Source organism: Cannabis sativa, chromosome X, assembly GCF_029168945.1.
Source record: "Cannabis sativa cultivar Pink pepper isolate KNU-18-1 chromosome X, ASM2916894v1, whole genome shotgun sequence".
Lineage (NCBI taxonomy): Eukaryota > Viridiplantae > Streptophyta > Magnoliopsida > Rosales > Cannabaceae > Cannabis > Cannabis sativa.
In genome coordinates, this window is record NC_083610.1 from 84,260,089 (window position 1) to 84,275,599 (window position 15,511).

At 33.4% G+C, this 15,511-nt stretch overlaps 1 protein-coding gene across 1 annotated transcript; it reads right to left on the bottom strand.

Moving 5' to 3' along the window:
• Positions 1 to 2,199: 2,199 nt before the first annotated feature.
• Positions 2,200 to 3,081, bottom strand: LOC115696789 (uncharacterized). The gene is made up of 2 exons (XM_030623676.2): positions 2,890 to 3,081; positions 2,200 to 2,805 (listed from the first exon to the last, which is right to left on the bottom strand). Exons 1-2 carry the CDS (start codon positions 3,079 to 3,081, stop codon positions 2,200 to 2,202), a joined length of 798 nt encoding a protein of 265 aa, XP_030479536.2.
• Between the last annotated feature and the right edge of the window lie 12,430 nt (positions 3,082 to 15,511).

Genomic DNA, 15,511 nt, shown 5'->3' on the forward strand with positions numbered 1-15,511 from the left:
GTTGTTCATTTCTATTTCTTTGGTAGAATGAAGTGAGTTACATACATAGAAAGTGTAAAAGAAAATGTTCAAAAGTCTTCCAAGAAGGTTGAAGCTACTGTGCATGGATTAATGATTTAGAAATATTTGGTTTTGGTTGTAGCTGAAGAGCAAAATATTTTTGTAAGATTCGTTGCTTTTATATTTTTTTGAACTTTTTTCTAATTAATTTCACATGTATCTTGCATGTGATATTGAACATTATAATTTCCTTTTAAGTTGTTTATATCTTTTAGTACAGTGAGAAACAACTCTTATTATATTATTAATTTCTACATCGAGTGTTGGTATATTTATATTTTTTTCTTTTTAGAAAAAAGACTATAGTTGTTAATATGTTTTTTTAACTGTTAACAACTATTTAACAACGATATAAAAACATAAAAACAATTGATGAACAAATAATTATAGATTCTTCAATATTTAGCTTATCCGAGTGTTTGATTTTAGTTTTATTCTTGTTGTTTTGTAGTTGATGACTGACACTACATTTAATTGTTTGTTAGTTGTTATTAAGATGTTTAACAAATAGAAAAATGAGTATATTTTTAGTTTATTTATAGGCATTATTGAGTTAGTATACAAGTATTTTGTAGTTGCTTGTAAATTTATTTTTTTCTTGGAGGTGATGCAATTTGTGGAGTTGTTTACATGTCTATGTAATTTGCATATTGTAGTGAAGTTGTTATACAGTTGATTTGTTGTTATTTAGTTGTTTATTCAATAGAAATGAATATATATACATATTTTTTTTTATTTGTGTGTTGTTTTTTATTTATTTTTCAAAGAGAAATTTTAAATATATTATTTTTTATATTTTATTTTTAATTTTACGACGTAAAACTTTTATTTATAAAAAGACGCTTTTAAAGTTAAAAATTATACTTTTCTTAACAAAAAAATTAAAAAAAAACAACTAAAAATAACGAGAAAACAACCTCACGACAACTATAAATCAACTAAATAAACTATAAAATAACAAAAAATAACCAAAAAATAACATCATGACAACTATAATAAATAATGTGTTCAGTAAAACAAAAAAAAAAAAACAACTAAAGAACAACTAAAGCAACTAGAAAATAATTATACAACACCTAGACAACAACATGAAAATAACTGTAAAACAACAACAAAACAGCTATACAAAATTTATACGAATTTGTGATTTTTTTAGAGGAAAAATAATGTTGTTTTCATGTTGTCGTAAAGTTATGCTTTATTTTTGCAACGTGTTAACAACGGTCTTTTTTAAATAACTTAAAAACAACAGTTTGTAAGGGAAAAAAGTCGATAAAAGGTAAAAAAAAAAAAAAATTGTAAAAAAAAGTAAAAATTTTGTTATTTTTGAGTATTTCTAAAATAATCCTCCTAAATTATATATGTGTATTGTGATTAATATTTTTTTGTTCTATTTTAATTAATTTATTTAGTTATAATCACCCTACAAAAATACATAATCAAAATAATGATATAATAATATACATACAAAGTAATTACAATCTAATTCACCAAACAAAATTGAATATAATATATTTTTGTATGTTATAAAATAAAAATTGTTTACTGAAGTAAAATCTCTAATGAATAAAGTCCCTGACACTACTCTTTTTTTAAAAAAAAAAAAAAAATATTTAAACAAAATAACATATACTCCCAATATAAAATTTCATACATAAATTCACAGCCTTAAAAAAAATTCTATATAAAATATATATATTATTTATAATGTGAAGAATAAGATCAAAAGAGAATTATATTGATAGATGGATCTCATCATATAATTTATATAAATACATTATATACATTGACGGAGGAGGAAGAAGATTCAATAGGTATTTTTGAAAAAAAAACTTTTGAATTTCCTTTTTTGTTTAATTTCCCTTACTAAGCTAAAAATGTAAAATTTAAGTCTAAAATACCTATTATAGAAAAAATCCCTTTTTCTTTTGTGCCAACTGTCATTTTTTTAAAGAATTACTATCATATAATTAGTGATGTCTGTAAAGTCTGATAAAATTAATTATACATACATAATATTTTTGAAATATAAATTAAAATTTTGATTAAAATAATTATATGAGAATATATATATATTTTTTTTTTTTGAAATCGGATTCATTCAAACAACAATCAATACAATGGATTAGGCGAGTCTTTTCACACAGCTTGACTCGCACAAGGGGGAACAACCCCAACCCACATGGCACTAGCTTTGTTATTCAAAGCTTCATTGGCTAATACATGAGCTACTTGATTTGCTTCCCTAAAAACAAATGAAAGCCCTCTCACCCTCACATTCTGCAGCAAGCTTTTAATGTGAGCAAGAACCCCATCAACATCTCTGCATCCACCCTCTTCTTGCTGCACTAACTTCACAACCTGTAGGCAATCGGATTCCACAGAGAAGGCCGACAACTGACACTGTATTCCAGCTTGCAGCCCCCTAGCAATCGCCTGCAACTCGGCTTGAAGTGGAGTCATTTCCTGCATCACCACTGTTGCAGCAGCCGAATGAATAGCCCCAACATAATCACGCACCACCAAGCTTGTACTAGCTACTCCTGCCCCCACTTTCACCCCAGCATCCACATTAATTTTGAATTCCTCTGTGGCTGGTGGTAGCCAACAAGCAGTCTCCCTACGAGCCCGATCACATTTAGGGACATTACTTTGTCGAAACTCACTGAGGTACTTACTACACCATTCCAAAATAGCACTAGCTTGGGGTTTATGACCCCCATGAGTAACAGAATTGCGAACATACTAGAGATTCCATGAAAGAACCAAGAACAATTCAAGCTCATCCTTTGTAAAATTGGCCGAGATTCGCATCAGAAAAGCTAATACATCCTCCCTCCCCAATCTTTGAATCTTCCCATAGAAACCATCAGAAGTCCACACCTCACGGTTCACCCTACAGTTCCAAAGTGCATGAAAAACAGTTTCGTAATCACCATTAGAACAGCGGCTACAGTAAGGCTCAACTTGAATGTTACGGCGAGCAAGTGCCGCATTAGTTGGAATCCAAGAATGAGCCATCTTCCAAACAAAGTGCTTAACCTTTGGGGGGATTTTGAGTTTCTAAAGTAGCTTCCACCATTTCTCAGTGGCTTCAGTATCCGATTGTACATCCCGTACCTGCAAAGCAGCCGCCATACGATAACCACTACGCACCGAGTACTCACCATCTTTACTATAGTGCCATAAGATTTTATCCTCAATATCCCACTCCGACGTAGGCATACTTAGAATGAGATCCGCATCTGTTGGATTGAAGACAGCTCTAACAAACTCCTTATCCCAAGCTCCATTGGGTTCCTTCAAATCAATGACATAAAGTTGATCCGGTAAAGGCGATTTGTCATATATTTTGAATGTGAGAGGCCGAGGTAGCCACGGGTCCTCAAGGACCCGAACCGAGTTTCCATTGCCAATTCGCCAACGATATCCCTTCTGAATAATCTTTTTTCCCCAAACCAAACTTCGCCAAACAAAGGAAGCATGATTCCCACATTTCGCCTCCAACACCCCACTATAAGGATAGTAACTAGCTTTCAAGACCTTGCTACACAAAGAATTTGGAAACCTTATACACCTCCAAATTTGCTTAGCTAGGAGAGCTTGATTGAATAGACCCAAATCTCGGAATCCTAAGCCACCTTGCTCCTTGTGTTTGCACATAACGGACCACTTACACCAATGAATCTTAGCATCCTTTTCCGATGATCCCCACCAAAACCGTGCAGCCATACTATGGATACTATTAATAGTCTTCTTAGGTAGACGAAAACAACTCATTGTGTATGTTGGAATAGCTTGAACAATGGCCTTAATAAGGACTTCTTTTCCAGCAGCAGAAAAAAATGAACCTTTCCATCCTTTCAACTTATTCCACACCCTATTCTTGATAAACTCAAAGTGTTGTTTCTTCGTCCTCCCAACAAAAGAAGGTAACCCAAGATATTTTCCATAATTATCCACCACTTTGACGCCCATTAAAGTGGCCAATTGAGCCTTAACAGGAGAGGAAATATTGCGCCCAAAGCACATTTCAGATTTGTGAAAATTAACCAACTGTCCTGAGGCAATAGAATACATTTCCAGCAACTCCTTAAACCACCGACATTCATTTTCAGCAGCTTCTAAAAACACCAGACTATCATCCGCAAAAAAGAGATGCGATACCATCACACCTTGCCTTCCAAACATAACCCCATGAATACGCCCCCTCTGTTCAGCATGCTGAATAAAACTAGAAAAGGCTTCAGCACACAATAGAAAAAGAAATGGAGAGAGGGGATCACCTTGGCGGAGGCCCCGTTGTGGAGTGAGACGTCCCTGGATTTCGCCATTAATGATGAAGGAAAACTGAACCGATGCGAGACAAGCCATAATCTTACTCACCCAACCCAAGCTATAACCCAACTTAACCATCATAGCCTCCAAGAACCGCCACTCAACCCGATCATATGCCTTCGCCATATCCAACTTCAAAGCAACTTTCGATCCATTTCGAAAACGATTTTTCCTCATCACATGGAGACTCTCATACCCCACAATAGCATTATCATGGATAAGCCGCCCCTTAACAAACGCGCTCTGAGAATCAGAGACTACATGACCAAGAGTGGAACGCATCCTATTAACCAAGCATTTTGAAACAATCTTATAGATTACATTGCATAAACTAATAGGCCTAAATTCCTTAATCCTTTGCGGCTTATCAACTTTCGGGATCAATGCTACTACCGTATCATTAAGACATTTCAAATCAGCCCCCTGATTCAGCACATTCAAACATGTAGCAATAACATCTTCCTTCAGTTTAGACCAAAATTTCTGATAAAAAAGTGCGGGAAGTCCATCCGCACCCGGTGCCTTAGTAGGATTCATTTCCTTCACTGCTTTCACCACTTCTTCCCCTGTAAATTCGGCCACTAAATCCTCATTCATAGCCGAAGTCACTTTTGGCTGAATCACCCCCAGAACCTCCTGAAATACATCTTCATTAATCTCGGAACTAGTAAATAACCTTGTATAATAATCCTCCACAATCTTACACACCACCTCCTTATCATCTTGCCAAATGCCCATGGAATCTTGCAATCCTTTAATTTCATTCTTTTTCCGGCGAGAGGATGCTTTGTGATGAAAGTACTTTGTGTTTCTGTCCCCCCATTGCAACCATAAAGCTCGACTCCGCTGTCTCCAATATTGCTCATCCTTCTCCATCAACCCATTTAGTTTATCCTCCATTTGTTGAATCAACTCCCACACATCCGGCTGCTGTTGCATTGTTAGTTCATGAAGCACTTTCTTAGTTTTCTCAATCTCAGTATTTAATCCCCGCTTCTTTTTCTTGTTCCAACCATGAAATGCCTTACCACATTTATTAATTTTGCACCTAAGAGAGGCAGGCCGCCCCCTACCAGTACCGTCTTCCCACACACGATCCACGATCTCAGCACACTCTTCTTCTTGACACCATGCTTCCTCAAAGTGAAATCGAGTTTTACGTTTGGATTTACCACACTTAGCTCCATCCACCCTCACCGGCATATCAACTACTAACGCACGATGATCCGACTCCCACCAATCAAGAAGTGAAATGTCCGCCCCTTCAAATTGACTCAACCACTCCTCCGTACATAACCCTCTATCCAACCTCTCCATGATCCTAGAATTATTATGTTCATTACACCAAGTCAGCTCATGTTTAAATGAACTGAAATCAATGAATCGGCAATCGTCTATGACTTCTTTAAAGCCATCCATTGCCCCTGGTAACCTATCACGGCCACCAACTTTTTCAGAGAGACTCACAATTTTGTTGAAATCACCAATACACAACCACGACCCCCATACTTCCTTTCTTAAATCACGTAGAAGTTGCCACGAGAACCTCCTTTGGCTAGCATCAGGATTACCGTAGAACCCAGTAAAATACCACGGAGAGAAACCAACTCCAGCCACAGTTGCAAGAATATGCCCAGGCGAACTAGATAAAACTTGCAATGTGATAGCAGATTTCCACATCAATAACAAACCTCCACTCATTCCCACTCTATCAACCGTCCACAAATTTTCATAATTCAGAACACTACAAACACGCTCAGCTTGATCCCGAGATAATTTACTCTCAGCTAAGAAAATAATATCAGGACCAATATCACGCACATGGGATTGTAAGGCACGTAATGTCCAAGGATTCCCAATCCCTTGAACATTCCAGCTTAAGAGTTTCATTGTGATCGACGGCCTTGATCATCAAGGCTCGCCGCTTCAGATTCAACACAAGAAGCAGGTAAATCCATAGAACTAGAAACACCTACCCCATAAACATTAGCAAAAACTCTATCACCCTCCATTGACTCAGCACTACCCATGTTGAACACTTCCTTACCATCTGCTTGAGCCGCCTGCATCCCAGAGGTTTGAATAGCCGAACGAAGTCCTCCCATCTTATTCTTACCTCGAGCTTAATGTTTAATGGACACCCTTTTCCTTCGCCCATTACTCTGTTGACCCTCACCACTAATCTCCACACCACTCCCCGGCATAAAACTTCCCGTCTCCGCTCTTAATCAACGTTAATCAGGCAGCCTGAGAGAGAAGCCTCGCTCTCCAACCCTCAAAGTGGGAGCTAATTTTTTCGATGATAAAATCAAAGTCATTACTTCTACTACCTTTGAAGATCAATGGGTTCCCCAGAAATTCCCGCCCCCCCCCCCCATCCATTTCTTCAAAACCTAACTGGTTTCTAATTGACTCACAACAGAAATGCGAGCAATTTTTGGAGAAGAAAATCTTGGATTTCCTCTCATTAATCTGCTGACCTGACCAGTAGCAATATTGATCCAGAGCATCCATCACCGCAGCCACATTGCCACTCTCGGCCTTAGCAAAGACCAAAAGATCATCCGCATACATCAAATGTGTAATCGGGAAACGTCCCTACCGACCGAATAACCACTTAAAAGTCCTTCTTCTTCTTTTAATAGAAAGAGTTTAGAAAGAACCTCCGCACAAAGAATGAACAATAAAGGCGATTAATACACCAATACAAAGAACAAAATCCAAGATAGATAATCAAGACAATGAGAATCAAACATACAAAGAAACTGAAAACAGAATTAAGAGAAGAAGAAGTGAGTTAGAAACAAAAATAAGCAATACAACCTTCAAAAATGATTGCTTTCTTTATTAATCACCAATGTATTTTACAATCCAAGATAAGAGCTTAGTTTTACACACTTACAATTCAGCTCACATGAGAGGCATTGATCAAAAACACAATGCACTTTTTAGCATCCCTCAAATACACACATATACAATATTTTGTTCACTACAAAATGAATAGGGGTGTTAGACTTCTATTTGTAGTACATGAATTAACACTAGATGAGATAGCAAAGAAATAACAGAAATCAAAGATGTAACTACGAACTGTTGAGGTGCAATTGAAAAACTGTCATTCACACTATCAGAATAGCTGAATAACACAACAAAAATTAATTTGATAGTAGTTAGGGTTGCCACCACAATCACTAAAAGAAATCACAGTGTTAAACAATTACTACTGCAATAATTTTTAAGACAATTAATTCAAGATTAGTAACCAGTTTTCATCTCATTAGTAAAAAAGTAGTACAATAAAAATAATATTATGAAAATATGTGAAAGAGAAGCTATTAGAATGTATATATATATATATATATATATATATATATATAAAAACTCACAATAAAAAAATCCACCAAGTTATGTATCAAACTTTATAAAAAATATAAAAATATTTTATGTAATTTTCTCTATTGTTTCTGAGACTGTCATAGAAAAAAATATGCCAAATTGAATTTTGTACTTTTTTTTTTTTTGAAAAAAATAAAATAAAAATTGGAGTCTAATAACTTAAGTTGCTTAACCCAATGAGCTCAGTCCAACCCTATTTCATTGTGGACACATTCACATGTTAGACTACATAAGAAATTTGAATGGCTCACACACTTTCTCCAGGCCTAGGAGTAGAAAATCATGATACGTTATTTGGTGTAATTATTCTAAAAGTTAAGTAATAGAATGAAATTATCAACTCAAGGAACCACCTTATACATAATACATATCACCTTACAATGGCAGAGCACCACCAACTCACGTGGTTCATAATTTAATGAGGAACCCATCGAAGCTCTCTTTCTCTCTCTTCCTATTTTTGTAGGAAATAAATAATTAAAAATGCAATCCAAAACACACGAAAAAAATTACTCAAGACACTTATTGATTTGATTTCGAACACTTTGTATAATATTTTTTTTGGTTTTTCTTTTTCCTTTTCTTGAACTAACGATTGTAGAAAAATGATGCCTAACAATGCTTTAATGATGTAGTTGCGATGAAAATATGATTTTTGGCAAAAACAAAAAATATGATAAAATGATGCCTATTGATGGTTTAACGACAGTTTGCGATAGTTTTATGACGGTAAAATGAAGGTATGATGTTTGGCAAAAGAAGTGATGATAAAACATTGCCTTAATTATGGTTTTGCAATGATTGGTAATGGTGCAATGAAAATATAATTTTGAGAAAAAAATGATGTAAAATAATATCTACGATAGATTACGATAGTTTTACAATACATTTACAATGGTGCCATGAAAACATGATTTTTGGCCTAAAAAAATGATGCATAACAATGGTTTTGTGATGCATTTACATACAATAATGTAATAAAAAATGATTTATGGCCAAAAATGATGGAATGATACGATTCCCTAACGATTTGTGATAGTTTTGGTAGAAATTTGATTAAAACTTTGGTAATGTAAAACTTTTCGCTCACATAACAATTTGAAATGATTTTTTCCCCCTTAATTTGGTAATTTTTTTTTTAAGATGTACACATTAATGTAGAATTCAAATTTTGAGAAGTATAGAAACACAACAACAAAAAAAAAGTCCACTTTTCCATCCAAATCGGTATTCGTTTCATCATTCTCATTAAAATACGGTAAGTATTTTAAGTTTTTTACTTTGTTAAAAGTTGATATAAATTTGACAACGTTCATTGTTAAGTTTGTTTATTTATTTTTAATGTTTTAGATTCAAATCTTATTGGTAGTCTTCATACAAGCTACAAAGTAAGAGAACCATTGAGATTGATTTAAAGTTTTTTTTTTCTAAGTAACTTTTCAATAACTTTTTTAATAGTGACAAAAATGGTTTGATTTTTAAATAAAGATTGCTTTTGTAAAAAATAATAAATAATAATGTTTTTCTTTGAATAAAAATGAGAAACTTCAATTAAACTAAATCAACAATGTAGTTTGAACCTCATAAGGAAAATCACTTCCTCTGAAACGATGATCGGAAATAAAAGTTCTTGTTAAATAATTTAATAAAACCTTTATATGTTAATAAATTGTTTATTTTCCCCTTTATGCCATTTGTAGAATGTATTTTGTTTTATTGTTTTTCTTAAAAAATATTAATAAAATCTAATTTGAAAAAGAGTTGTCACATCTTAGAGTATTTTTTTCACTTTTTTAATAACAATCAAATTTAAGAAAAAAAGTAATAAATAAGACTCTCTTTAAGGTTATTGTTCTTCCTTTCTTCTTTATTATCTTCTTTTATTTTTTTTATCCGTATCTTCTATTTTTGTTTCAGTTTCTTCTTCTTCTTTTCTCTTGTTTTTGTTAGTAAATTAGAAATGGGTAAGAAATATTTCAAAGAAAACCCTCATAGCCCTACATCTTCTATAGCTTCGAACCTAAAAGGAAATTAGTTGTTCATTCTCTAGAAAAGAAAAAATCAAAATGTTCAAAACCGATCATTGAAAATTCAGACTCTGATTTCGAATTTGATGATAAAGATTTTGAAATACCCAAAGTACTGAAGGTACGTATTTATATTGTTTTTTAGTTGTTTTAGGGTTTGTTTTTCTTTTTTTGCTGTAGAAGTTTTAGTTTCTTTTTCTCTGATCTATGTCTTCAGCTCATATTTTTTTATTGTTGTTATGTATTTTGTATTTTTTGTTTTTTATTGTATGCATATTTTTAATGTTTTTTAACGGTTGTTTTGTTGTTATATGACTTGTTCTTTTGAGTAAGTTTTTTTAATTTTACAGTAGAACCTCTATTTAAGAATACTATATTCAAGAATAACCTCTAATTTGTTATAAAAAAAATCAAGTTCCAATTTGGGCCCATTATAAATAAGAATAACCTCTAAATTGTAATTAGTTATATATTTTTTAAGTCCCGTATTACCAAAGTATACCTCTATATAAGAATAATTACATCTTAATAAAATATATACATGTATTTTATTTATGTAAAATTAATAATTTTATTTTAAATTATAATACATGTATGAATATTATATTTACTCTAAAATATTTCTATTATGATATAGTATTAATGATTATTTATTGTTATTATTGTTACGTTGATATTTTTTGGTTTTTTTTTCTAGTGTAACTCTATTTAGTTATAACCTCTCAATTAGAATATAATTTATTTGGTCCCAAGTGTATTCTTGGATAGAGGTTCTACTGTATATGTTTTGTTGTTTTGTATGTGCTATTTTGTATTTAGTATTATCTACTTGAATTTTATATTTTTTAACGATTATTTTTGGTTATTCTGAATTATTTTTAATGTATTTAGGGTAAGAGGAAATATTTTAAGGTGAAGGTTCTCTCTCGTGATATTATGGAAGTCTCAACTAGCAAAAGAGTTATCGAGGTATAATATTTTTTTTGTAATTTTATTTTGTAATTTTACTGCTGTTTTACCGTTATTTTAGGTGATTTTTTATATTATTGTTTCAAGATTGGAATCTTAAATACTTACGTTCTGACTGGAGTCTGATGTTGTTCTAGTGGTTCGGGCTGTAAGTGTTGAAAATGGAGACTTCGTATGTGTTTTGGGGTGTGTACAGTATAAAAGAAAAAAAATTAAAGTGAGAACAGTATTTTTATAAAAAATTTCGTATAGCAGTATAAATGTAAAACTAGCCCCAAATCTAGTATTTTTGTAAAAATCTTTTTTTTTTTCTAACTTAAGTTGAATCTCAAAATTTATTGTACAAGAATGGCATCTTTGAAGAACATTTTGCAAGGCCCAACGTATTCCAAAAACCAGGATTTGGGCCTTGAAAGTTGTGAATTCCTCCTTCACATAATTAAACCTGTACATATTTGAACTATTTTGGTTGAATTTTTGTGCCCTATCCTACAACCCAAACCAACAAGAGGAAATTATATTGTATACTTACTTTACTTTACATGTTTTGATTTTTACTTTTATTTTCATATATTTTTGGAATATACCCATTTTTATCGATAATGTCCCCATTATACCCCTAAAGTTAATAAAAATTATGTGTTAGACTCAAGTAGAGGATGAGGGTATATTGGGCAACCCACCTACAAAAGTGGGTACATTTTAATGAAATATAATATAAAAGTATTTTTGATTAATGGATATATAGAAAAGGTATTCCTCAACTTATTGAACTCAAAAATCTAGAAACTAACTTTGGGTGCACACCTACATGGACGCCATTCAAGCCTATAGTATAGGCCCAGGATCCAACGTCTCAAAATAAGACAATTCTTCAGCAGCTTTAGTTGATTATGAACATGTCAAGTGGGCCGGCCCATTCTTCAGGCCCAATTCATCCCGCTCCAATTTCACAATAGTTGGATTGATTCTTTTCTTTTCTTTTTTTTTGATAGAAACAATAGTTGGAATTTAAAGTCGAGATTTTAGTGTATAGGGTAAAAATAGATTAAATAGTTTGGAATTAATTTGATAATTAGAAGCGTAAATATTTAAGTTTAATTTTTTATGGTAATAATACTTAAATTATATTTTTAAAACCTCCAAGGTACCTAATCATTAAGTGTCAAGTCAATGTCACTAATTGGTCCAAATCATTAAATTTTTATTTTTTATTTAAAAATTCATTTAAATATACTGATAAGAAAATGATATGTGAATATTAACTTGACACTTAACGGTCAAGTACTTACCGAAGTTTTAGAAATATAACTCAGATATTATTATCTTAAAAAATTAAATTTAAATAATTATCTATAATCTGAAGTTAAACTCGCAAATTATTTATAATTTGATTAATACATTCAAAAAAACAATTGTTAAAATCTGATTAATTTAAAAATCATTTATTAATCAAAATAAGAAAAAAAAGAAAAAAGTAATAATCAAAGAGTAATGATTTGTGCACATATAAATTATATAAGATTGAAGATTTGATGATTTTATTTATGAAATTTAAGATTTTTTTTTTTTTTTTAAATTAAGGTTATGAATCTTCCATTTAATATTTTGTTTTTTCACCAATGCCTAATTTCGTTAAAAGTAATAGGTACAAGCCTGAGCTAGTTCGATGAATCTTAACACCCAAAAAATAGTGTATAGGCCCGAGATCCTTCACCTGAAAAGGCTTGTTCAAATCTAAAATTAGTTGGCCAATCAAGACATTATTGGGACTCGTGATTAAAAAATTATCTGCATGAACCAATAATACTATGAGATCATTGCCCGAGCCATAAATAAAAAGGAAATCATCAGATTTGGAGGCAGAAAACCTTTGCTAATCAAGGTGGCCTTAAGATTATCATTCCACGCGCGAGAGGCTTACTTAAGGCCATAAAGGGCCTTGTGTAACCTGCACACATGAGTTGGTTTTGAGGCATCAATAAAGCCTTAAGATTGCTCCATGTAGACCACTTCATGGAGATCTCCATTAAGAAAGGCATTGGATACATCTAGTTGATTAACTTCCCAACCAAAGGAGACAACCAAGATAAGGAAAACTCACACTGTAGCAGGTTTAACGACTGGAGAAAAGGTCTCTTGAAAATCAATACCAGCTGTTTGTAGATACCCTTTGGCAATTGTTAACCTCAAAAAGTGATCAATTGACAGTGGGGTCGTATGGATCTGATGCTTGTCACGTGTTACGCAAATAAGAATGAAAACAAAGAGAAGGCTAACCTTTAAGTGTGGAGGCTATCCTTTTGCAAGTTGAGGATAGATTTTGTACACCATTTCCTTGTAGAGACCAGGTTCCCTTGGTCGAACGGAAGATCCCTTGGTCCAAAAGTCACTTCTTGGCCAACCAGCTTGTGCACAGATCCTGGCCGGCCTATAGGCTCACCCTGGCCGACCTATGGGCTTCTCTAGGCCAACCAATGATGTTGATACAACTCCTTGAGGGCTTGCTTCACTCCATTCAGTTGCTGCTTGATCATTTTGCTATATCTTGCATGGAGGCCCTGTTCTGCTATTGGTAGGGTTGTACTCCAGATGTACTCTATCTTTGGCTTACGTGGACATGCCACGTTAGGTGAACAAAACTTAGGATAACATTTTCCCCCCAAGTCCCTGTTCAAACATCTGGTCGGATAGGGACTTTCTCTTTTTGCTTGACATGCTTTTGGATCTTTGATCTTCTCTCTCTATATACATCTCATCTTCTCTTCTTGGGTATCTCTTCTTTGTATCTTCCATTAACAAGTTTCAAGTTTTTTTAAGCTTTTGGAAACTTTTTGATTCATGTTAGTTTGTAATCTCTTTGGTAGATAGATTCTCATGACAATTTTGGAATGTGTAATGTATGACTTTTTGATAGAAAGGATTCGATTTTGGCCTTCGTTATGATTCTTGACTCTTTGAGTCATGAAGAATACAAGGCTCATATTTGAGTTTTAAAAGAAAAATACACATTGGGATTCAAAACTTACCTTCGCTAGCCTAGGAGGTCTTGCTTAAGACTTGGCTGCCCCTAAGGTTTAATCGTGGGAGTTGGCCAGCTTTAGGGTTTTATCCTATAAAGCTTGCCTGTTCATGCTTGGGTCTGGTGACCCTGGCCAGTTCTTGGCTGAGTCATGGGACCCTAGCCAACCCTTTCAAGGCTTTAGAACCTAGCCCAACATGGCCCTTGGTTCCAAGTGGGTAGCCAGTTTTTGTCCTCTTGTGACTTTGGCAAGAGTTTGTCTCTGTAGGCATATACAACCTTAGTCTCATACATGGTTTTCTTAGAAACTTTGTATGAAGCTTAATGGTGAGTCTATTATAGTCGAATGTTCAACTTAAGACTCAACATGGCTTGGTTCCCGTAAGGAACTCTGCCTTAGCCGTAGCCTAGTACACGACCCCTATTGGAGCTCTGTCCAGTTCTTTTTTGGCTATACATTTCTAGCAGGGCCTTAGCCTCATGCATGCGAACTGATCTCATATCCAGCCTCAAGCCTTTTATGCTCTTGCTTTGGCCTATAGGCCCTCTATTTTTGAACACTACTATTATTTAGCCTTAAAGCCATCTATGATGGATATATGATCGTCTTGGCTATCTTCTTATGGCCTTGACAAGTAAGGGTTTGGATTTACTTTATCAAGTTGAAGTATGCCTGCATGAATTAGAAGCAGGTTTAGTAGCTTATTTTAAGCTTTAAAATTTCTCTGCATAAGTTCTTTGTGCCAGTTCGATGAGTTGTACTATATGGGTGCCCCTCAAGCGACCATGCAGGCAAGTCTCTTGGTCACTTGCTATTCACCAAGTTTCACAGGAGTTCATGATTACTCAAGATTTAGGCCGATCTACTATTAATCATCTTTATGATATGGATTAGGTCTTTATAGTAAACAACATATTTGATAAAGACAGCTTAATTACATATCGGTAGGTGTCATATATAATCTCTATTATATATAACACCTTCACTTAGATGTTATACTACATCAGTAACCCGAATTGAGATTACTTGCACTAAATAATGGCATCAGTGTATCACACTAGCAACTATTAATTAAAGATTCCATAACTTTAATATGTTACTGACTATTTTATTCATGGCTAAGTGATCTTAATTCTCCGTACAATACAAGTCACAATCTCCACTACAAGGAATGTCAAATGTGTTGGCAAAAGTTTGGTATTGCGCTGGTAAATTAGAATTTACTTCTGATGTGTTGGCAAAAGGGATTGGCAAATCAACGTTGGTATTAAAATTTTTGTCAGCACAAAATAAGTGCTAGCAAAAATAACTTTTCCCAGCGCGTAAATGCGCTGGTAAAAGTTAGATTGTAGCCACTACAAATGTATGCTAGTAAAACTTTGACCTTTTTGCCAGCTCAGTAGCGAACAGTGCTGGTAAAAGTGACATTTCTTGTAGTACTCATGTATGAATAAAGACTTTTTTGATATTTATATATAAATTATTTAATATTAAATATTAATAATTTAATATTCAAGCACATATAAAAATGTACAACTCTTATTTATAATCAGAAATATCTTTACAGACTTTTTAGGGCATACACCCTAACAATCTCCCACTTGCCCTAAAAAAATTAGGCATCTCTCTTAATTCCATATTAGTTATATTATCCATAAAAGATTTCGCTGGTAGTGTCTTTGTGAATGGATCTACAAG